Source organism: Elephas maximus, chromosome 2 (genome assembly GCF_024166365.1).
Source record: "Elephas maximus indicus isolate mEleMax1 chromosome 2, mEleMax1 primary haplotype, whole genome shotgun sequence".
In the NCBI taxonomy this organism is placed as follows: Eukaryota; Metazoa; Chordata; class Mammalia; order Proboscidea; family Elephantidae; genus Elephas; species Elephas maximus.
The window spans coordinates 79,581,794-79,604,566 of NC_064820.1; the positions used below are offsets into that span (position 1 = coordinate 79,581,794).

At 42.6% G+C, this 22,773-nt stretch overlaps 1 protein-coding gene across 1 annotated transcript in view; it reads right to left on the reverse strand.

The window, feature by feature from the left end:
* Positions 1–5,974: 5,974 nt before the first annotated feature.
* GCNT4 (glucosaminyl (N-acetyl) transferase 4) overlaps positions 5,975–22,773 on the reverse strand; it is a 41,535-nt gene continuing 24,736 nt past the window's right edge. The window contains exon 2 of the mRNA XM_049866105.1: positions 5,975–7,945. Coding sequence (XP_049722062.1) covers positions 6,574–7,944 — 1,371 coding nt within the window. The 5' untranslated portion in view covers position 7,945 and the 3' untranslated portion in view covers positions 5,975–6,573. The remainder of the gene's footprint in view (positions 7,946–22,773) is intronic.

A 22,773-nucleotide genomic window follows, 5' to 3' on the forward strand; every position in this document is an offset into this window, starting at 1 on the left:
TGACTTCTGTTTACATATGTTTTGCCACTCCTAGTTGAAAGGGAGGCTGGGAAATAGTCTTTTAATTGGTCATATTCTCAATCAGAGTAAAACCAGGGAGAAAGAATATTAGAAGGAACTAGCAGCCTCTGGAAACCATAGTGGTTAAGTGCTACAGCTGCTAACCAAAAGGTCGGCAGTTCGAATCCATCAGGTGCTCCTTGGAAGCTCTATGGGGCAGTTCTACTCTGTCCTATAGGGTTGCTATGAGTCAGAATTGACTTGATGGCAGTGGGTTTAGCAGCCTCTAGATGCTCCTTGGCATGGAGAGTCAAGTCATCAAACTTAAACCTTTGAGGACTTTATTCTGGAAGAGAATAACATGCATTAAGAATACCTTCTTTGATCTGTTTAGGCAAAGATCCTTGCTTATTTGAGAATCAGAATAGCCAGTTATCAGAATAAATAAACAGAATTTATTTCAGACAGGAAAAGGTTGGGGTTGGTATATACCAACCAAGTGTCCTATAATGATTCCTTCAGAGTGATGTGTAACATATATGAAAAGCCATCAATAAAAAAATCCATTCTCTTCAGCACTGTAATTCTTCTTCCGGAAGTAATTCAGAAAAGGAGAAACTAGCACTTTTACGACAGCAAAATATTTAAGTAGGTTACAACCCAAATGTTCTATAATAAAGGAAAGGCTGAGAGAATTATGGTTTGTCTATCAGACCATTACATAGCCATAAAGACCACACAGCAAAGTGATGACAAAACATATTGGTAGTAGAGATACATACACACACACACATATGTATGATTAGAAAAGCATTCATAGAAATACAATAGTTTTATCAGAATGTTAGAATTTCCTTTATTGTCCTATAGGAAACAACAGTAACACAAGAAAAACGTAAAATAAATTTACCCAGGTGTGACCCCAATACTCCCCAGCATGTTTTCTCCTTTTTCAAAATGGGCAACTGAGAGCTTAACATAACTAAGGCCATGATAAACCCATAAGTTGTTCTTCCTCTGCCTGCCTCCTTCACATATGTCCGTTAATGAGTTTGTTCTTTGTTTTAAACTGATGCAAATAGCCTTTTGTTCTGTCCAGACTACCTGTGGCATACAACCCCCACAGGAAAGTTGGAGCCCAGGTATCAGATATATATATATCTTTAGCCTAATAAAGAAATGTCTGGCAGGGGACTACAAAGACACTTGTAACCCTTGTAAGATTCTATACAAGCTCTAATGTAAAACTGCTCTTTGGGATGGGATTCCACAGAGACAGCCTGTGTTGCTGCCGGGTCCCTGGTGATGTCTGCATCTCCTTAATAAACCTTCTCACTCTTTCTGACTTGGGAGTATGTTTCACTGGCTCAACTGCTCCAGGGCATGGACCCTAATCAGGTAACACACGTCACTGACCTTGATTTTTCCTCAGATTCTTTTCTGGCCATTTGTCTATATGATTAAATCCAAGATGGTCATAGAAAGCAGACCTTTCCAGTTATGCAAAGGCTATGGGCAAAGGCTATACCTGAGGTCAGGTGAACAGTCTTCTTGATCATAACACACCCTCATGGGTTGACACACTGATCATGCCTCTCAGTTAAAACTCAAGCTGTTGGTTGTGCATCATCGTAGGAACAGTTTTCCAGTGGTGAGAACAAATTTGTAATCTACTCATTCTCTGTTGCCAGGGTTTCCTCAGCAGTTTCATGACAATAGAAGCCAATTGTTGCAGTTCAGTTGTACAATTTGTAGACACCAAAGGGCATAAAACACACGGAACTATCTAAGACTCTTGGGTCTTTAATATGATGTACACACCTCCTTCCCCCAAAGCCCACCAAAAAAAAAAAAATGAAGTCCAAATTCTTCCTGAAATTACTGTGGGATTACATGGTTGTCCAGCTTGGCAAGAACCAGGATTAACCTTATTATGCTAAAGATACCTTGTTTTTGTTGTTAGTTGTCTTCAAGTTGATTCTGACTCATGGTGACCCCATGTGTGCCGAGTAGAGCGGCTTCATAGGTTTTTCATGGCTGTGACCTTTCAGACGCAGATCACCTGGCCTGTCTTCTGAGGCACCTTTGGGTGCACTCAAATGACCAACCTTTCAGCTAATAGTCAAGTGCTTAACGGTTCACCACCCAGGGACCTAGAACGATGTGTATAACCCTTGCCAGCTAGGTAGGCCGGTGACTATTATGGCTTTAGAAAGCATGAAAGAAGAATGGCTGGGAGATCTCTAAGGCGCCGAAGGGGCTTAAAACCAAGAGGGAAGTCCAGGCCCAGAAAAGAATTTTGATTTTCCAGGGACTGAGAGAGCGCAGATAAAAAGCTCAATTAACCCTATTGGGAACCAACTTCATAAAGTAACCAAGCAAACAAGAATATTTACCTAGACAACTCATCACAGGAGAAACTAACCTGAAGGAGAATGAAGAGTGAAATCCTGGAAGGTTGAGGCTTTGCCAAATTAAACAACTTAAGTTCACGTGCCTATGTTCCATATGTAACACACAGGCTGAATTTCTTCACTCTGAAGTGAAATGAACCCTGCTCTTCAAATACTGAGCAAGTGCCATAAACTATAAGTGCCTTTGTGGCGAGCCGTTGTGGGGAGCCAGCACAGCCAGAGAAAGGAAAGGTCAGCAATTCCAGGATTTTGGTTTTTGAGGTACATTTTATTTTACATTTCTGAAAAATTAACATCTAGCAGCAGCATAATACGAAAATCCAACACCAATTTACTTAAAACTCATATAATGGGAAATATGTCTTTTGAAGAGTCAGAAACAAGTGATTTAGAGACTAGTTGATAAAAAATGTTTAAAAAAACCTTCCAAACTCTTATTTCTTCATCATCGATAGCTGTAACATACGTAAGCGTACATTCATTTCACATTCCCAAAGTGGCTTCATTTTTTATTTTCTATGAAATATGTCTATACACACACAAACACACGTATGTATATGTTCACATTATTCTGGAAGGCAAGAGAAATCTTCAAATTTATATAGATCACTTAAAATAATTACAACATTAAAAATAGCAACAACACTGGTCTTTAAATATTTATTTTACAGTAGACATAATGTAGATATATTTGATATATTTTGGTAGCTCTTTCATTATTATCTACTACCCACATACAGTTTACAAACTCCAAGGTTCTGCTTTCATCTTCGAATAACTTAAGAGTCTACATTCAATAAATACTATACAAAAAATAGTTGTAAAACACAGACTGCAGAATTTTCTCCAGTCCAGAGAGGCCATTCATACCAAAAGGTTTGAACGAAGACTCAGGTTTGAAGGAAGTTTCAAAGCATACAGGGAATCTGGAAGATTCCCAAGGCAAAAAGGAATGATCTCACAAGCTCCCTGAAATGTGAGGAACTGAGTCCAGAGAAAAGTGTTAATGAGAAAAGAAGGCACTGATACCTCTTAACAGTTTCATGTTTCATTTGAACATGGCATTAAAGCAATGACAACTGGAAAAGTTTCCAATGAACACAGGATAGAATCATTTCTTGCCAGAAAGAAAGACTACACCAGGTGGTTCGTATTTATTTTTCAGCATTTACATCTTTTTCTGATGGCTAAAGGCATAAAAACTGAGATTTCAACAGGACCTTGTGTCTTAAGCCTGTCTAGTGACACACGAAAACCCTGGTGGCGTAGTGGTTAAGTGCTACGGCTGCTAACCAAAAGGTTGGCTGTTCAAATCCACCAGGCACTCCTTGGAAACTCTGTGGGGCAGCTCTACTCTGTCCTACAGAGTCACTAAGAGTGGGAATTGACAGCAACAGGTTTGGTTTTTTTTTTTTTTGGAGTAAATTACACACGCTAGATGGCAGGAAAAGTACTTCTACCCTCATTCCTGGTTTAAGGCACTGGACCAATCTGCTAATCTTGTTAGGTTAAAGAGAAACCCCAAATATGGTGACAGGGGTTTCCTCACACTTGGACAGAAGTTGCTCCTGCAACTGTGGCCTTTTAAAAACATATATATATATTGAAGGTTTTCAGAAAAGATAATATGTAAGTTTCACACTGTGGTTGGATCTATGTCTACTTCATAATACTATACTACAATCTGACACTTCTATAGTTTGTACCCCTTTTCGAACCACTTTGCATACTATTTTCAGTTGTTTCTCACAAAACGCTTGTGAGGAAGCTAGGATAGGCATCCAAGTCCTTGTTTCCCATAGACCAGGAAAATTGGGGCTCATAGAGACCAACGTGATGTAACTTGTCCATGGTCATACACACTAAAGAACTGGTAAGGACCTTTTGCAGAGCTTAGCTCTATATAACAGTTGCTTACTTTTTAAGAACAGGGGCTTGGTCATGGTTGTTTTCTGAAGAATAAAGTACTTTGAAGGGGGTATAAAAAAAAAAAAGGAAAATGAGTTCAAGAGAAGAAGAAAGGGAGAGACAAGTGGTGCCACTTAGCAGTTAATACCATAAATTTAAAACAAGGAATCAAGGGCCATTTCACAGGTAGAACACATTGTATTTTTTAAAAAATACTCGAATACTTCAGTCTTCCAAACAGTCACATCTTGGGATTGATAGCTATGTCCTTACGTAGTTGCTGAGGCAGACACTGAAACATAAGATCACCAAGGAAGTTTTACATAAAGTTCCATCATTTCCCAAAAGATTGGTGAAAATATTATAAGCAGGGAACTCTTCAACCTGTCCTCAGAACCACGCCCCTGACCCATTTCATCTCCAGCACAACAGACATTAAAATATATGTATATTTAACTCTTTGAGTAGTTTTCTAAGGTGTGGGTTTTATGAAATACGACTAATAAATATTCTGTGTCTTCGGAAGATTGGATTTTTCGTTTCTGGATCTAAACTAAGAAGCAGAAGATTACAATGAACTCAGTAGAGCTTTTAAAACTTTAAATTTGGATTCCACTTGGAAAGTTGCCAGAAAAATGTGAAAAAAAATTTAAATGACCATAATATTTAACTTAGAAAGTGGTCATATTTCACATAACCTTTTCAAGAAAACTAGGTGGGACTCAGGTTGATTGTTCTGTAAAACAAAAGTATACTAATTCCATAGAAAGGATTCTATTGTAAAGAAACCTGCCTATAATGATAACCTAATAACTAGAACACTTAGCTTCAGTGTTCTGGAGTGTGATAATCTGAACTATTTATTAGTCCTTATTTTTATCGGTAAATGTGTCTTAAACAGTTGAGCTAAAAAAGAAGCCATTCATGCCACCGTTGCATATGTGATGCAAAACTTGTACAAATCCTTTTGCTCCTCTTCAAGGACCAGCTGTCCCAGGCTCCCTACTCTGCCACTGCCTTTCCTAACATTCAGACACTAAAAATGCCCCACCAACAGAAGCTTCCCAACCCTGAAAACTGATGCACCAAAAAGTAAATCATGCTTTGGCAAACAGGTAATTGGATAATTCTTTGAGCTCTTCTGAGGTATCCAAGTCTCTCCTCCTGGAAATTGAATGGTTAAGAAAAAAAGTCTACAGAGCTGAATAGACAAATGGAGTGTTGGTCGCTGCACTTAAACACTATTCTGAAATGGGTGGTTTATGTTGTTACACAATTACCATATAACCCAAAAGCTTTTTACAGTACAGTCTTGATTGTTATGTGAAGAAACTAAAGATATTAAGTTTGCTGTGTGATTAAACTACTGTATCTCAAGGGCTTGGCATACAGTAGGTGCCCAATAAATACGTGACTAACTGAATGTTTAAGATCTGTGACTTGGCTTGGCGAGATTATAAGCAAAAACAAACATTTAAAAAAAAATCTAGGAAGGGCCGCATAAACCAGAGACTACATCAGCCCAAGACCAGAAGAACTACATCGTGCCTGGCTATAACCAATGACTGCCCTGACAGGGAACACAACAGAGAACCCTGCTGAGGGATCAGGAGAGCAGCGGGATGCAGACCCCAAATTCTTGTAAAAAGACCAGACTTAATGGTCTGACTGAGATTAGAAGGACCCCGATGGTCATGGTCCCCAGACCTTCTGTTAGCCCAGGACAGGAACCACTCCCAAAGCCAACTCTTCAGACAGGGATCGGACTGGACAATGGGATAGAAAAAGATACTGGTGAAGAATGAGCTTCTTATATCAAGCAGACACTTGAGACTATGTTGGCATCGCCTATCTGAGGGGAGATGAGAGGGCAGAGGGGGTTAGAAGCTGGAGGAATGGACACAAAAAGAGAGAGTGAAGGGAAGGAGCAGGCTGTTTCATTAGGGGGAGAGCAATTAGGAGTATATAGCAAGGTGCATATTAATTTTTGTATGACAGACTGACGTGATTTGTAAACTTTCACTTAAAGCACAATAAAAATTAAACAAACAAATAAAAAAACAACCTAACGAACTGAAGACTAATGATCACCAAACCAGGCCAGCTTTTCTTATGCCTGGAATTTTAGACACCTTTCAAATTATGAAAAGATTAAGTTCAAATGGTACTGAGCATGGTGTTGTATAAAAAGGTGTTGTATACAAGTCCATTATTAACACCATTAATCAAACACCCTCTTGTTTTCATGATTTTACTGTAATGATGGGTCTGTGGGATTTTTATCCACAAATACCTTTTCTGAAGACAAAGTGATCCATTCTTTCTGTTGTTCTTCAAGCTTTTCCGCTAAGCATTTAATCAACACAGGGTCTACCTTAGAGTCAAATTTATTAGCAAACCAATGTCCATCTTTTATAAGCCACCGTAATTCTGCTGTGCCATAGATACACACACTTCGGAGGTGAGAGCCAGTACAACTAGGATAGAAAAGGCCTTCATGATAATTCCATTTGACAAGGCGAGTCTTACTTTGTAGGTCAGATACATCCTGGGCAGACCTGGAAATCTCTCCAGGTATTCCTGGCACCCGAATTAAGGTCGCCCAAAAGTGCTCATCAGGTGAGTATGTGTCTTTAGACCAGTCAAAAAAGTCTTGAACTAGGGAATTGTTGAAAATATACTTAACAAACGCTTGACTTAGGACAAAATAAGCACTGCCAACAAATACCTCAATGTTATGGGGGGGTGCTTCCTTGGAGATGTTTGTCCTTATTGGTAGCTTCACATATTCATAAGGGACATGTCTTAGTTCATGGTGATAAGTGAATCTTTCCTTTTTATTGTTAGGGGGTTTTACCGTCTCTAGCATGTTTGCTCCATCAAGTTTCTTCAACTCTGACACTAGTTCAAAGTTTGATTTCAAAGGAAAATCTTGCCCACATAGGTTGATAACGTACTTCCACTGCACTGAAGACCTGAGAAGGTCCGACAAGCAATTTAAATCAGCCTGGAGCCTGGAAATGTGGGCATATTCCACAGTTTCTAATTTGGAAGCAATGAAAATATTAGAGAAGCACTTAGCTAAATTGTTCATGGCAACTTTGAATGTATCAGGTGATTTGCGGTCATAATGGATGCAGTAGATATTGTGATGGTTGTAGATAGCACGGATGAGCCTTTCAACCATAATGGCGTCTTTGTGAACAACCAAAGAATAGGCTATTGGGAATCTTTTCTCCTCCCTTGAAACAAGCTTTTGCTGGTAGCTTCTTATGGTCTGATAAACCTCGCAGTCACTGGTTATTGCCACGACATCTTCATCGTCCAAGTCAATTATGTCTCTTCTTCTTATTTCCAGACTCTTGCCAATTTCCAAAGGCTCCTGTTCATAGACACCTGAACAGTTAACTTCATACCTGCCTTCATACTTCACATGGGTGTATCTGTTTCTTACAAAAGGCGAGGTACTTAAGGAGTACTCAACCAAATAAACGCCTCTTTGAGGGAAGAGGAGTCTTCTCACGTTTAGAAGTTTTAGTATGGAGAACAGCCATAGAGTTAAAAACAGGATGAAAAGTTTCTGTTGCAGTGGATATTTAAAACAGCATTTGAATCTCTTCATTCTGTAAGAGGAGAAAAATAATTCAGTTGAAATATTAAGAGAAAATCAGTTCATCTGGCACTTACCATGTGCCAGGCACAATGCTGGACACCAACATGAATAAAACAAGGTTCTTGCTCTTGAAAGAACCCAGCAATAAGGAAATGGGAATATGCAGAATGATGAGATTTTATGGTGTTAAAATTATACCTAATTTTGAGAGATGCTGGTTACCAAAAAGAATGGAAAACAATGTAAACTCCTAAAATAGAGATACTATGTATCATCTGCACTCCTGCTTAGCACATTTGGGGAAGGATTACTCTAGTTTTGGCGGCGGTCTAGAGAACTGGATGTCATCAAGAGCTCCTCAAAGATGCTAATGGCCCACTTGAGGCTAAAAGGAACATCTATATTGAGTCCCCCTTCAGACCCTGATTAGACCAAGGCCTGAAGTCAGGTGGGGAAAGCTTGCTGAACCCCACCTTCAGAAATGAGAGTAGTGGCAGACACCCAAGGGAGTTATAAGAAGGTATTACAAACTGTAAAAATTTGTTCAAAATTTGAAAACTTTGGTAAAACTGCACATTTTCTGTATTTTTTATTTTGTTAGCCTGCATAGGGATCTTCACAAGGATTAGCAATTTAGCCCTTAAAATGAGAAGAGTCTGACTCTCATTGAGAGTAGGTGAGGGTGTACAGATTCCCTGAAAGACTGATAGAGACTACAAGAAACCCTGAGGCCGTTGCCCTAAAACAGAACCAAAGCCACTCCCAGAGGTCACCTTTCATCCGAATAATAGATTGGCTTAAAAAATAAACAATTTCACTTGTGAGACTTTGTCTCGCTTACTTGGGACATGTTATCAGGAGGGACCATCCCTGGAGAAGGACATCATGCTTGGTAAAGTAGAGATCCAGTGAAAAAGGAAAAAACCTTCAAGATGGGCTGACACAGTGGCTTCCACAATGAACTCAAACACAGCAATGATTGTGAGGATGGCCCATGACTGGGCAGTGTTTTGTTCTGTTGTGCATGTGGTCACTATGAGATGGAACCAAGTCAATGGTACCTAACTACAACACCAACATCACCCATGTGTACTGTGCTCCCTTAAATAATCAACTATATGAGACCAAATGGTCACTATTCACCATAAAGCAATAATGAGATGGTACGGAGGTACAGAGAAGCTAGGTTAATAGAACAAAGAGAATGGAAATACAGGTAGTCCCTGGGTTACTAATGAGATCTGTTCCTAACTGTGACTTTAAGTTGAATTTGTAGGTAAGTTGGAACAGAAGCATACAGTTCTCATTTAGTCTTTGGTACAAGAAAAGGCTGGAAGCCTTTTCAATGATTTAAAAGCTGCACTGTAGCAAGTGAAGGTGATTGTGATGAAGAACTTGTTTCCAGAAGTGGCTGGTTTAATCGTTTTAAAAATGAGGGCAAATTTGTATAACATTAAAGGGCAAGTACGAGTTGTCCATAAATTGGGCGTTTATAACCCAAGGATTTACTGTAATGAGAATGTTGGCACATTGTGAAAAATGTAACCAGTGTCATGGAACAATGTGTACAAAATTGTTAAATGGGAACGTAACTTGGTATGTAAACTGTCTTAGTCATCTAGTGCTGCTATAAAAGAAATACCGTAAGTGGATGGCTTTAACAAAAAGAAATTTATTTCCTCACAGTAAAGTAGGCTAAAAGTCCAAATTCAAGGTGTCAGCTCCACGGGAAGGCTTTCTGTCTCTCTCTAGCGGCTCTGGAAGAAGGTCCTTGTCCTCAATCTTCCCACAGTTGAGTAGCTTCTCAGGCATAGGGACCCTAGGTCCAAAGGATGTGCTCAGCTCCTGGTGCTGCTTTCTCGGTGGTATGAGGTCCTCAACTCTCTGCTTGCTTCTCTTTCCTTTTATCTCTTGAGAGATAGAAGGTGGTGCAGGCCACATCCCAGGGAAACTCCCTTTATACTGGAACAGGGAGCTGACCGGAGTAAGGGTGGTATTACAATCCCACCCTAATCCTCTGAAAATAAAATTACAATCACAAGAAGGAAGACAACCACACAATACTGGGAATCATGGCCTAACCAAGTTGATACACACAATTTTGGGGGGACATAATTCAATCCATGACATTCCACCCTTTGGCCCCCAAAAACCACATCTTTGCAATAAGCGAAACATTCCACCCCATCATATCACAGCAGAAGTCTTAACTCCAAGTCCAAAATCCAAAAATTCCTCTTCATCTGTGAAATCTAGAATACAAGTTATCTGCTTCCACGGGTTCCATCTAGTGCTTTTATGGCAGCACTAGATGACTAAGACAGTCGTGGGCACAGAACAGGCACAGGCTAGACATTTCCATTACAAATGGGAGAAACTGGAGGGAAATAAGGCATAACAGGCACCAAGCAAGTCAGCAGAATACACTACATCAGCCCTCAAAGTTTTGAAAACAGTCCTCTGTTCTCTGAGACAATTTATACAATGGCCCTGCCTTTTACATTCTAAGTATGGGCCACACTGTCAGGTTTCTAAGTAAAGAGCCCTTGGCCCTAGGCTTCAGTTCTGCCTTCCAGGCCCACTGGGACAGCAACTCTGCTCCCTTGGCTTTAGACGCACCATTCTCCTAGTCCACCTGAGTGGCAACTCCACCCTTAGAAACACCAGAGGCCATGGCTCCACCATTTGAAACCCCTGAGGTCATGGCCATACCTTTTGAGACTGAGGCAGCTCAGCTTCCCGTGTTCCTTGTCTCTTCAGCTTCTCTTTCCTGGTTTCTTGGCCTCTCCGCTCCTTAGGTCTCACACCCGCATCTGCTCTGCTGGGGCAAGTGTTCCAAAGCTCAGTAGCTCCACCAATAAGCTGAGTGCACACAGGCACTCAGCTCTCTGGCTTCATAAGTCAGCAAGTCTGGCTCCACCCATAAGTGCCCAGAGGCACCCCACTCCACCAGGAAGCCTCCTGCACACAGGCACTGAGCTTTCTTGCTCCGTGGGTCAGCAGGCCTAGCTCCACCAATAAGCGCCCAGAGGCACCCCACTCCACCAGGAAGCCTCCTGCGCACAGGCACTCAGCTCTCTCGCTCTGTGGGTCGGGCTCCAGAGTCATTTAGCGCTGGTCTCCTGGTTCTGCTGCTGCTGGTTCTCTGTTGCCGCTTCTCTGTCGCTTCAGGTTCTCTGCTGCGCTGGTCCTCTGCCACTGTCACAACTCTATCCATCACAGTTTCCAAACCGCTTACACATTTTAGGTATCTGTTAGAGCTACACCCTGTTCTCTTGGTACCAAATTCTGTCTTGCTCATCTAGTGCTGCCATAACAGAAATACCACAAGTGGATGGCTTTAACAAAAAGAAATCTACTTCCTCACAGTAAAGTAGGCTAAAAGTCCAAATTCAAGGTGTCAGCTCCACGGGAAGGCTTTCTGTCTCTCTCCAGTGGCTCTGGAAGACGGTCCTTGTCCTCAATCTTCCCACAGTTGAGGAGCTTCTCAGGCATAGGGACCCCGGGTCCAAAGGATGTGCTCAGCTCCTGGTGCTGCTTTCTCGGTGGTATGAGGTCCTCAACTCTCTGCTTGCTTCTCTTTCCTTTTATCTCTTGAGAGATAGAAGGTGGTGTAGGCCACATCCCAGGGAAACTCCCTTTATACTGGAACAGGGAGCTGATCTGAGTAAGGTGGTGTTATAATCCCACCCTAATCCTCTGAACATAAAATTACAATCATAAGAAGGAAGACAACCACACAATACTGGGAATTATGGCCTAACCATGTTGTTACACACAATTTTGGGGGGACATAATTTAATCCATGACATAAACTTTCACCTAGAACACAATAAAATATTAAAAAACAAAAACTGCCTGGAGGGGCAATGTGGTAATACTAAAATAAAATAAAAAACAAAAACTGCCGGGAGGGGCAATTTGGTAATACTAGATAGTCTTAAATCCATCCACCCTTTGACCAAGAACTCCACTTCTGAGAATGAGCCTGAAGATTTCATGGTATGCAAAAGACACACAGAAGATTCCCTGCAGTAGCTAAAGGCTGAAAACAACCAGGCATTGATTAAATTACACGCATACTCTTGTGAAATAATAAGCAAAGTGCAGAACTAAGTATAGTATGCTCACATATGTATCCAAAAAAGGCTATATATACGCACGTCTTTTTTTTTTTTTTTTATACATGCATACAGCGCGAGTCAACAAGCTTTTTCTTAAAGTACCAGACAGTAAATATGTTTGGCTTTGTGGGCCATACTGTCTTTTAAAACCATTCACCTCTGTCACTGTAATAGGAAAGCAGCCACAGACAATACACACATGAATGAGTGTGGCTATGTGCCAATAAAACTTTATTTATAAAAGGAGGTGACTGTCTGGATTTGGCCCATGGGCTGTAGTTTGCCAATCCCTGGTCAAGTTTTTCCAGAAGGACGCTCTATATACATGACATTGATAACAGGCATTGCTTGGAGGAGTAGGGTGGGAAAGGTCTGACGACTGGGGTCTGGGTTGTTGTTGTGTGCTGTAGAGTTAATATGAACTCATAGTGACCCTACAGGGCAAGGCAGAACTGCCCCATAGGGTTTTTTTGCCTGTAATCTTTACAGGAGCAGGTTGCCAGGTTTTTCTCCCACGAAGCAGCTAATGGATTTGAACTGCTAACCTTTTGGTTAGCAGCCGAACACTTAGCCATTGTGCCACCAGGGCTCCTTGGGGCTCTGGACAGGAGGGAGATTTACTTAGCATTTAATATCCTTTACATTATTTGAATTTTATTAAAAAATAGCATATTACTTTTTAAAATAAAAACAAGTTAACCAGGGGGAGACCATGGATGTTGTGGGAGCAGCAGGAAAGGGGCTCCAGAGAGCACTATCCCAAGGTTTGGGGACAGTAGGGCTGGCTGAGCAACTAGGGCTGCTTGAAAGAGACACTGAGAACTGGTGGGCTCTAGGGTCGCTGAGTCGCAATCGACTTCATGGCAACAGGTTTGGTTTTTTTTTTTTTTTTTTAAGCAGAGTCCATGTACAATTTCCCAGTACTTTTCAATAAATATTAAATGAGGACAGAATGACTCTACCCAATTTCATTAGAAAGAATTAGCAAGAAATTGGCACCCAATTTACTTTTGTAGGTTATTTCTATATAAAATTCCAAAACTCATAGTGACCCTGTAGGACAGAGTAGAACTGCCCCGTGGGGTTTCCAAGGAGTGGCTGGTGGATTCAAACTGCAGGTCTTTTAGTTAGTGGTCGTAACTCTTAACCACTGTACTACCAGGGGTCCTATTTCCATAAAGATCAGTGAACAAAGCTCTGTCGGGGAATGACATGCCTTCCTCATTCACCTCCAGTTGGATCCTTCTCAGTTAAAGACCGACACCTTTGCAACAGTGGACTGTACTGTAGAGTCTGTGTCCTCTCAGTCCACATCTCCTCAGTCTCCCCTGTGGAGTGCCCCAGGGTCCTATTTTCAGTTACTGCTCTTTTCATGCATTCTCCCTTGCTCTCTGGATTTCAACTTCTACCCATGTAGTTTGCCAACACCTTTATTTCCAGCCCTCACCTCTTGCTCAAGCTTCAGATGTGAATATCCAATTGCTTGATGAGCATCTTTACCTGGACACCCTAAAGGCACTCAAGCCTTGAGGTGTCTTAAAACGTGCCATCCTCTCCCCTGCTGTGGTTTCTGTCTCAGTTTATGGCAAGACCATCCACCCAGTGACCCAAGATTGAAACCTGAGAGACATCAGTGCTTCTATCCCCCTCACATGCACATTAATGAATCGGTTCATAAATATGCTTTGAATCCATCCCCTCTTCTCCACCCGACTGCCAGGTCCAAACAAGATTTTGATGAATCAAGTACTGAGGTGGAGGGAATCCCAATCAGGCTCAGGCTCTGGTCCCTTGTCAAGTCTCAGCCTTCTGCTCCTCCAGGCAACTTTCCACCCACTTAGGCTCAAGGCCAAGATCCCTGCCAGATATTACAAAGCTGTGGGAAAACCAACCCTGACACACAGGGAAACACAAACTGCAACCCCAGAAGCCTGAGCACATGTTCAGAATTTGATGTTGTGCTAAAACTTAAAAGATTAATCAATCCCAAATAGACCGAATGATATATCCTGTCATGGTAAAACGAAACAAACAAAACTAAATCAGATGCCTTCTCTGACTCATGGACTCCCCACAAGTGTCAGGGTAGAACTGTGCTCCACAGATAGGGTTTTCAATGCTGATTTTTTTGGAAATGGATCACCAGCCCTTTCTTCCAAGGTACTTCCGGGTGGACTCAAACCTCCAACCACGGTTAACAGCTGAATGCAAACAGCTTGCGCCACCCAAACTAAACCAAACCCACTGCCATCGAGTCGATTCCGACCCATGGCAACCCTACGGGACAGAGTAGGACTGTCCCATAGGGTTTCCAAGAAGCAGCCGGTGGATTCAAACCGCTGACCTTTTGGTTAGCAGCTGAGCTCTTAACCACTGTGCCACCAGGGCTCTGAATTCATGATAATTAGGCATAAATAGGAAACAACTTTCATAAAGGGCTACAATTAGGTTTTACCCAAAGCAAATTTTTGCATTTTCTTTTCTCACTTTATTGATTGTAGAGTTTGTAATCAGCATCAGTTAACAGTTCACCCCTGACACCAAGGTGGTAAAATGAAAAGACCTCACGTTTCTACAGAGGTTTACAAAGTCTTCCAGAGTTGTGCGAGTCATTTATGATGTCCCATTTAATTATCATCTTCACACCCACATACAAAGACAAATGCCATCTCCCTGATCGCCCATTTCCAGGGTTGAGATTTCCTGGCCTCCTCCATCCTCTGCACTGGTCCCCGCCCACGCTTGTCCACCTCTTCCTAAGAAAGGGTGGAGCACAACTTCTGGACTCCAAGTCTAGAGTCAGGAGAGTGAGTTAAGCTGGGAGGCAAGGCTGCCTGCTCAGAGATCACAGGGCACTGGGGAGACGGAGAGGTGGGGGCATGCTGTGAGAACTTGCTCTGGGTGCCCATGTCTGAGTTTCGGTGGGCAGGGATGAGAGTGAATTTTAAAGGAAGAAGGTGAGGAAGATGGGAACAATCCAGGCACCTTGCTTTCTGATCCAGATTCTTCCATCCTGGGCATCTTCAAGTGGGGGGAGCCTGCTGTGTTGAGGTCAGCCTTAGATTTCGGGGAAAGGGGCAGCCCCTCCCAAGGCAAAATAAAACCCCTCACCTGCTTATCATGGCCAGAAATTCCTTTAAACTAAAAATCATTCCTTTCTTCAAGTTAAAAATAAAAAGGTATGAAGGTGCAAAACCCTTTGTGGTGAATAATGACTTTTTGTTAAATCCTATTTTTTTTTTTTTTTTTAAAGTGGCTGTAGACTCCTTCCCAGCAGTGGCTGGAAGTCAGCAAGTTATCCCAGGCAGTAAATGAGCGAGCAAAGTCATTAGCGGATTAGAGAAGACCTCGGCTCTGCTTTCCTCCAGCCAGAATCTCTGCAAGCTGCTGGGAGTGTGTGTGGCACACCCAGAGTCTCAGTGGGGAGCACCCTGAGGAGGCAGCAGGTGGGGGATGGGGGGGTGGACCTGTCTCTGGCATCCGGGGGTTGGGCAGGCATGGACATTGTAACACCACCTTCCTTTCCTTCGGACCTGCAGCCCAGGTCTGTACAAACCTGAGTTTGAAGGGATGGTAGCCTGCTCGAGGCCTGAGGAGAGTGTGCTCGGCTAAGGCTGGTAATCATGCTGGCCACACGGTTTCTAGGAGACTAGGGCAGCAACTGCAACCTTTTATAAACACCCCACCCTACTCTTTCCCTCTTAAAGGCTTATGGGCAGGAAGCAGGTAGGCGCTTTAGTGCCAGGAAGTAGCCTTACACTTACGTTACAAATAATTTCCCATCCATGGGAGAAGGGCTAATTCCCCTCCCACCTGCCCTGCTGACAAGGAAGTTCAACCTGTTATGGAGTTTATGGCCACATAGATAAGAGCTCTTAAAGAATACTGTACAACTGAAAAAGAAAATAATAAGGTTTGATTGCTGTAACTCAGGTGAAATAAGGTCTATTTGGATAATTAGCAAAAATCTACTCCTCATCGACTTCATAAAAGGGACACTGAATGAAGCATTTTCCCCAAACCATCTTCTTTTCTCAACTGTCACAGGGATTGTTTGCAGGCTGAAAGGGAGCTGTGGAAGCATGAAATTACATGGCAGCTAAGCGGGTACAACTGCATTCAGGGTTAAATGTCTACAGCCATTCTGCCTCTCAACTCTTCTTCAGTCAGCAACTTTAAAACCCAGGACTATTACAGAGGTACGGTGATTCCTTTCTCAGGGAAGGAGGAAGAATCCTGAGTCAAGACTGGAAGGAAGGAGTAGGGAGGAAAGCACTGAAAATGGTTTATTTTAGCTTGGGGACCAAGAATGGGGTCACATCGTTCGTATTTGGAGATGAGGTGGCCTCTGCTGCCTCTACTCCTGCCCCTCTTCAGTTCTCCCCTGCACACCTGCAATTCTTTGCAGTAACTCATGCAGGTGGTGAGGCACTTGGGAGAGCAGAAAAAAAAGTGCCTGGGCTTCAGGATGCCACACACCTGGAGTAACATTTAGTAACTGTGTGACTTTGATCAAACTATTAATCTCTCTGAACCCCAGTTCCCATTGATCTCAAAATGCAGATTAGCAGGCGTCCAGGTGGTGCAGTGGTTAAGAGCTCAGCTGCTAACCAAAAGGTCGGCAATTCAAATTCACCAGGTGCTCCTCGGGAACCCGCTGGGGCAGTTCTACTTTGTCCTATGGGGTCACTGTGAGTTGGAATTGACTGGATGGCAACAGGTTTAGCTTGGTTTTTGGTGGATTAGCAAGCCCCTCCCTAGCTGCTGGGAGGGCTCAGGGAGCGTAAGTGAAAGGGCTTTGCCCCACCACGGTGCTCTTTAGATTCAGGTGCCTTTCTTTCCCCTGTGCTCAGCTTGCCTGAATCCAAATCTTGAGTTTTTTCCAGTAGACCTCACAAGACTTGCTGATTTTTTTTTTAATAATTTTTATTGTGCTTTAAGTGAAAGTTTACAAACTGCTGATTTTTTTTTTTTTTAAAGAAAGGAATCCACTAGACAATTTTATGCAGACAATGTTAAGGAAATGACTGACTTTCACTTTTCTGACCGAAGTAGGAAGTGGCAACGTCATGAAGAAGAAGACCTTTTCTTCCTGTGGGTCCTTTTTCCCACAAAATGCTGAGGTGCTTGAGTGGGAGAAGAGAAAGAAGACGCACATGGTTCCCCCACTACATGTTCCCTTGGCCAAGCAGCAGGGGCTTCAGCTCAGAGGAGACCCTACATTCAGTTTAGGAATCATCTGTCTAGTACCTGGACCCAGGACAAGTCCCTTAATCTCTCCATGGCTCTGCAGCCGTATCAGTAAAATGTTACTAGTAACTAGCTCAAACGGATTCTGTGGATTAAATGAGATAATGCATGAAAGTGCTTTAGCACAGTTCCGGATCACATCTGCCTGATAAATGCTAGCTGTGGCTTTGTCTTCATCACCATCCTCCAGCTTCCCTGCGTTACCATCACTACTGTAAACACTTACTAAAAAATACCTGCCCAAACCTGTTGCTTATTGTCATATTTTCCAATCTACTTTGTATTTCCCCTAAAAGTCTCAACATAAATTCAATATTTTAGAATTAGTACCTGAATACCTACATTTAATGTTCTCTTAATTTAGCAAAGGTCTCTGGGTGCTGCAAATGGCTTGCCCTTGACTACTAACCTAAAAGGGCCTGGTTGCACAGTGGTTAAGAGCGCAGGCTGCTAACCAAAAAGTTGGGAGTTTGAATCCACCAGCTACTCCTTGGAAACCCTATGGGGCAGTTCTACTCTGTCCTATAGGGTCGCTATGAGTCAGAATTGACTGATGGCAATGGGTTTGGTTTTTTGGTTATTAACCTAAAGGTTGGCAGTTCGAACCCATCCAGCAGCGCTGAGAAAGAAAGGTCTGGCAATCTGCTTCTGTAAAGATTATAGCCAAGAAAATTCTACAGAGCAGTTCTACTTTGCCACATGGGGTTGGCATGAGTCAGGATCAACTTGATGGCAATGGGTTTGTTTTTTAAATTAATGACATCATTATTAATATAGAACCACTCATTAAAGAGTTGTTGTCACTTGTACAGGGCAAAGTCATGGAAGCTCCATAGATACATCCAAACTCCCTGAGGGACCCAATTGCTGGGCTGAGGGCTGTGGGGACCATGGTCTCAGGGAACACCTAGCTCAACTGGTGTAACATAGTACATAAAGAAAATGTTCTACGTCCTGCTTTGGTGAGTAGTGTCTGGGGTCTTAAAAGCCTGTGAGCGGGCCATCTAAGATACTTCATTGGTCTTTGGGAGCCGGGAAGAATGAAGAAAACTAAACATACAAAGGAAAGATTAGTCTAAAGGACTAACAGGCCACATCTACCACAGCCTCCACCAGACTGAGTCCTGTACAACTAGATGGTGCCCAGCTATAACCACTAACTGCTCTGACAGGGATCACCAATAGTGGGTTCCGAACAGAGCTGGAGAAAAATGTAGAACAAAATTCTAACTCACAAAAAAAGACCAGACCTACTGGCCTGACAGAGACTGGAGAAATCCCAAGAGTATGGCCCCCGAACATCCTTTTAGGTCAGTAATGAAGTCACCCTGAAGGTTCACCCTTCAGCCAAAGATCAGATGGGCCCATAAAACAAAACTAGACTAAAGGGGCACACCAGCCCAGGGGCAAGGACTAGCAGGCAGGAGCGGACAGGAAAGCCGGTAATAGGGAACCCAAGGTCGAGAAGGGAGAGTGTTGACATGTCATGGGGTTGTTAACCAATGTCATAAAAGAACCTGTGTACTGTTATTGAGAAACTAGTTTGTTCTGCAAACCTTCATCTGAAGTATAATAAAAAGGAAAAAAAAAAAGTTGTCATGGGCACTGTTCTAAGTACTCTCTATATAATAATTCAATTCCCTCAACAAATCTACAAGGTAGGTACTACCATTACCCCTCTTACCAAGAAAGGAAACTGAGGAACGTGAACCCAGAGTCTTGCTACAGAGATGCTCTCTTAGGGCTCTGGACAATACTGATTCTTGGGATATAAAGAAAAAAACACTCCATATTTTCCACAACAGTTTTAGTCCTTAACTAAATTTTCTCATTACTGTGTCTTAATCTAACTGTCCTAAAGCAGGAAGAGGAATTATCATCAAACCATGTTTGAACTCCACCCGAGAGCTTCCACCCAGTGTTTAAGAGATCATTTACATGGAGAAAAGACCTGGAGGAGGGCTGAGTGAGGAATTACAGGCCCTTCCTGCAGCATGTGTGTGGGGAGGAGGACCTGTGGGGGCAGGGGGGTGGTGGTGGTGGTGGGTGGGATGAGTGCGATCAGTGTGCTAATGAAGAGATTAGTCAACCTTCCAGCCCAAGGAATAGATTAAAGGAAAGGCAAGCAAGCCCTTCCTGAGGAATTCTGCCTTCAGTTATTCTTGTCTCCTGCCACTTACTACTTCCTGCCACTTACTACTTCCTACTACCAACTACCCGCTACCTACTACTTCCCAGTTCCCTTGTTCTTGTGGTTACCAGTGACACAATTTGGGTTCTCGGAGAATGGGTAATGATTTTAGAAAGCTTTGTGGCAGAAAGAAATCTCTCTCCACATGGAGGATATTCCTTCTGTGTGCCAGAGGCTGTGAAGAGTTTGCAGATTTAGAAATGCCAGGATTTTGTTTCTTTCTAAAGTCTTACAAAGAAGGGACAACATTTAAGAACGCTAATATGAAAATGAGCTCACTTAAAAAAAAAGAAAAAAATTCCTGATCTAGTTGAATAAGCTAATGTCCTTCGACTGCTCCTTGTTTTCAATAAAGCTATTGATTTCTCCCCCCTCACCCCATGACATGCTCATCACCAAACCCAGATAATGTTTTGGAATAAGACCAGGAGGTGGGAGGATGACTCAGCCAAGATGCATTTCTTCAACACCCCCACAGCACCTGAGAGTCGTGCCTGAATGATCTTACATTCCCATTGTTGGTAAGACTGCAAAGAAAAAACCCATCAGATTGTGTAAGCGGGTAAACACAGCCAGTACGAAAAACACCAGAACAGCATAACTGGGTCAGTAACACAATACAAACTGAGGGCAAGCAGTCCTAAAAAAATAAGAGGCTACAGTGTTTAAAAGGAAAAGTAAAAGGTTTTCTTTTTTCTGTTTATAAAAGTAAACACTTCTATTTTTTAAAAAATCACAAGTCAGAAAATTCTAAAGAAAATAAAGCTCACCAGTAATCTGCCATCTGGCAATAATATTCTGTGGACAGTATGTCCTTCCAGATTGTTTTCAATACACACTTTGTTGTTGTTTACTTTTTAACAAAAAGGTTCAATACATAGGTGCTGTCTTATCTGTTTCTTTCATGTCACAATATACAAGTGAAACAATGAGTCCTAAACCTGGTCTGTAAAGCAACTATCAGAAAATAAACAATTTCTAACAAAGATCCATATATTTTCTACAGGATAAAGCACTTAAATAATAGAAATTAGTTTTCTAGGTCTTGTCCACCAAAGCTTAATTAATTAATCCATTTCTGAAGAAGCCTAGAATCAAAATTATAAACCTGGAAAAAAAAAAAACACAACTCAATGGTGATTAAGTACAAATGCTTCCTCTAAATGAAGAAACAGGCTCACCAGTTAACACCATTGCATTCTTAGGATGTCAGGAACACCTTTGCCCCATTACATGGATGTTTATGCATCCACCTGCTCCCACTCAAGGGACTGGACAGAGGAGGGACTCCCTACTTTCTCTATCCAGGACAGGACCCCATGGTGGCAGGGAGTCCTGGCTCCACTCTTCACTCAATCTGCTCTGGCCAAAATCAGCAAAAATCTTCATGTTGCCAAATCAGTGACATGCATCTGTCCCTTCCTAAGGCTCCTCTCTCTCAGCAACAATCTTCAAAGTGGCCACACTTTTCTTAATTGAAAGGCCCTCTGGTGCACAGCCCCAGTGCCCCACACTCTCCCGTCTTCCTCTTGCCTCCCCTGACCATGCTCAGTCTCCTCGGTTGGCTGTTCCTTCTCTCCCCTATCCCCCCCGGGGTGTCCCAATGAGCACAGCTATAGCAACACGCTTGGTTTTACCAGCAAGTTTCTCCCCAAGTATTGCCCATCACAATAACCAACACCATCATCCTCTCAGTTGCTTGCACCAGAAACCCAGATTCACTTTGAATTTTCTTCTTTCCCTCCACATACCTCACTACCACCACCACTACCACAACCAACATGTGAGCATTTACTCATGCCAGGCTCTACGCCGAGTGATACTACTATTTGATAGTACTTATTCATTCAGTTCAATAAACCTATGAGGTAGGTACTATCACTATCCCCATTTTTCAGATTAAGAAAGTAAGCCACAAAGGATAACTAACTTACCTTAGATCTTATAACTAGTACGGGGAGGAGTCAGATGTTCATCTATGGTCTGATCTCAGCGCCTGTGCTATTAATCACAATGCGAGGCTGCCTCTCCAATCCCTTAACAGAAGTAGTAGCAGGACCTTGTTGGTTCTACATCCAAAGTGTATTTCAAATCCACCACCTCTTTCCACTCCGAGGGAACCACTCTAATCCAAGCCAGCATCAGCTCTTGCCTGGATATGAAATAACCTACTAACTGACCTCCCTTGCTCTCCTCTAATCCATTCTCTGTAGCCAAAATGATTTTATTAACGCATAATCACATCACTCCCTTTCCCTAACCCCTACACTTAAAACCCTTCACTGAGATTTTACTGTACTTAGAATGAAATCAAAAATCCTTTCCAGGCCACAAGGCTCTGCCAGTTTTCCCGTTCCTGCCTTCCTTTCTCAGAAACCCTGGTGGTGTAGTGGTTAAGTGCTACGGCTGCTAACTAAAGGGTGAGCAGTTCGAATCCACCAGGCGCTCCTTGGAAACTATGGGGCAGTTCTACTCTGTCCTATAGGGTTGCTATGAGTCAGAATTCACTCGACGGCACTGGGTTTGGTTTTGGTTTTTTGCCTTCCTCTCTGACTTCCCCTCATTCTACTCTTTTTCTTGTTCATTAAGCTCTACCAACACCAATCTTCTAAAAGTTTCTGAGAACACTTCAATCTCTTTCTTGTCTTGGGACCTTTGCACCTGCTGTTCCCATTTTTAAATCACCTTCCCCTGGCTCTTGACCTGACAAGCCCCTTCCTATCCCTCAAGTTCTGGAAGTATTTCCTTAGGTCCTCCCTGACCCTCCCTCTCAAATTTCTCCCTTGTCTACCACTCTTTCTTGTGTTCTTCTAAGCACTTATCACAAGCAGTAGTCACTTACTGGTTTATTATCCTCCCTGACGGGAACGTTAAGGTCCTTGAAGACCCTGTTCACTGTTCTGCTCCTGAAACCAAACCCATATCTGGCACAGGGTAGTCGCCTCACTGGACCTGCACTAAATAAGGGGCACAGTGAGCATATCCCACCTTCATTTCTAACTGTGTGGTAAAGATCAGCACGAACCCAATTCCTAAAGTGTGGAAATGGATTCAGTCCTCGCTGTCTCACTTCATCCTCTGTCACCAGCCACTCATGGGACACACGCTCTCTCAGCCCCAGCTCTCCAAAGCTGGGTCAGAGCTCACAAGTTGTGTGGATACCATCTTTCAGCACTAGTCACCCAGAGCTAGTCAGAGCTCACAAGTTACTGGACACCACCTTTCAGCCCTAGTCACCCAGAGCTGGTCAGAGCTCACAAGTTGGACTGCTAA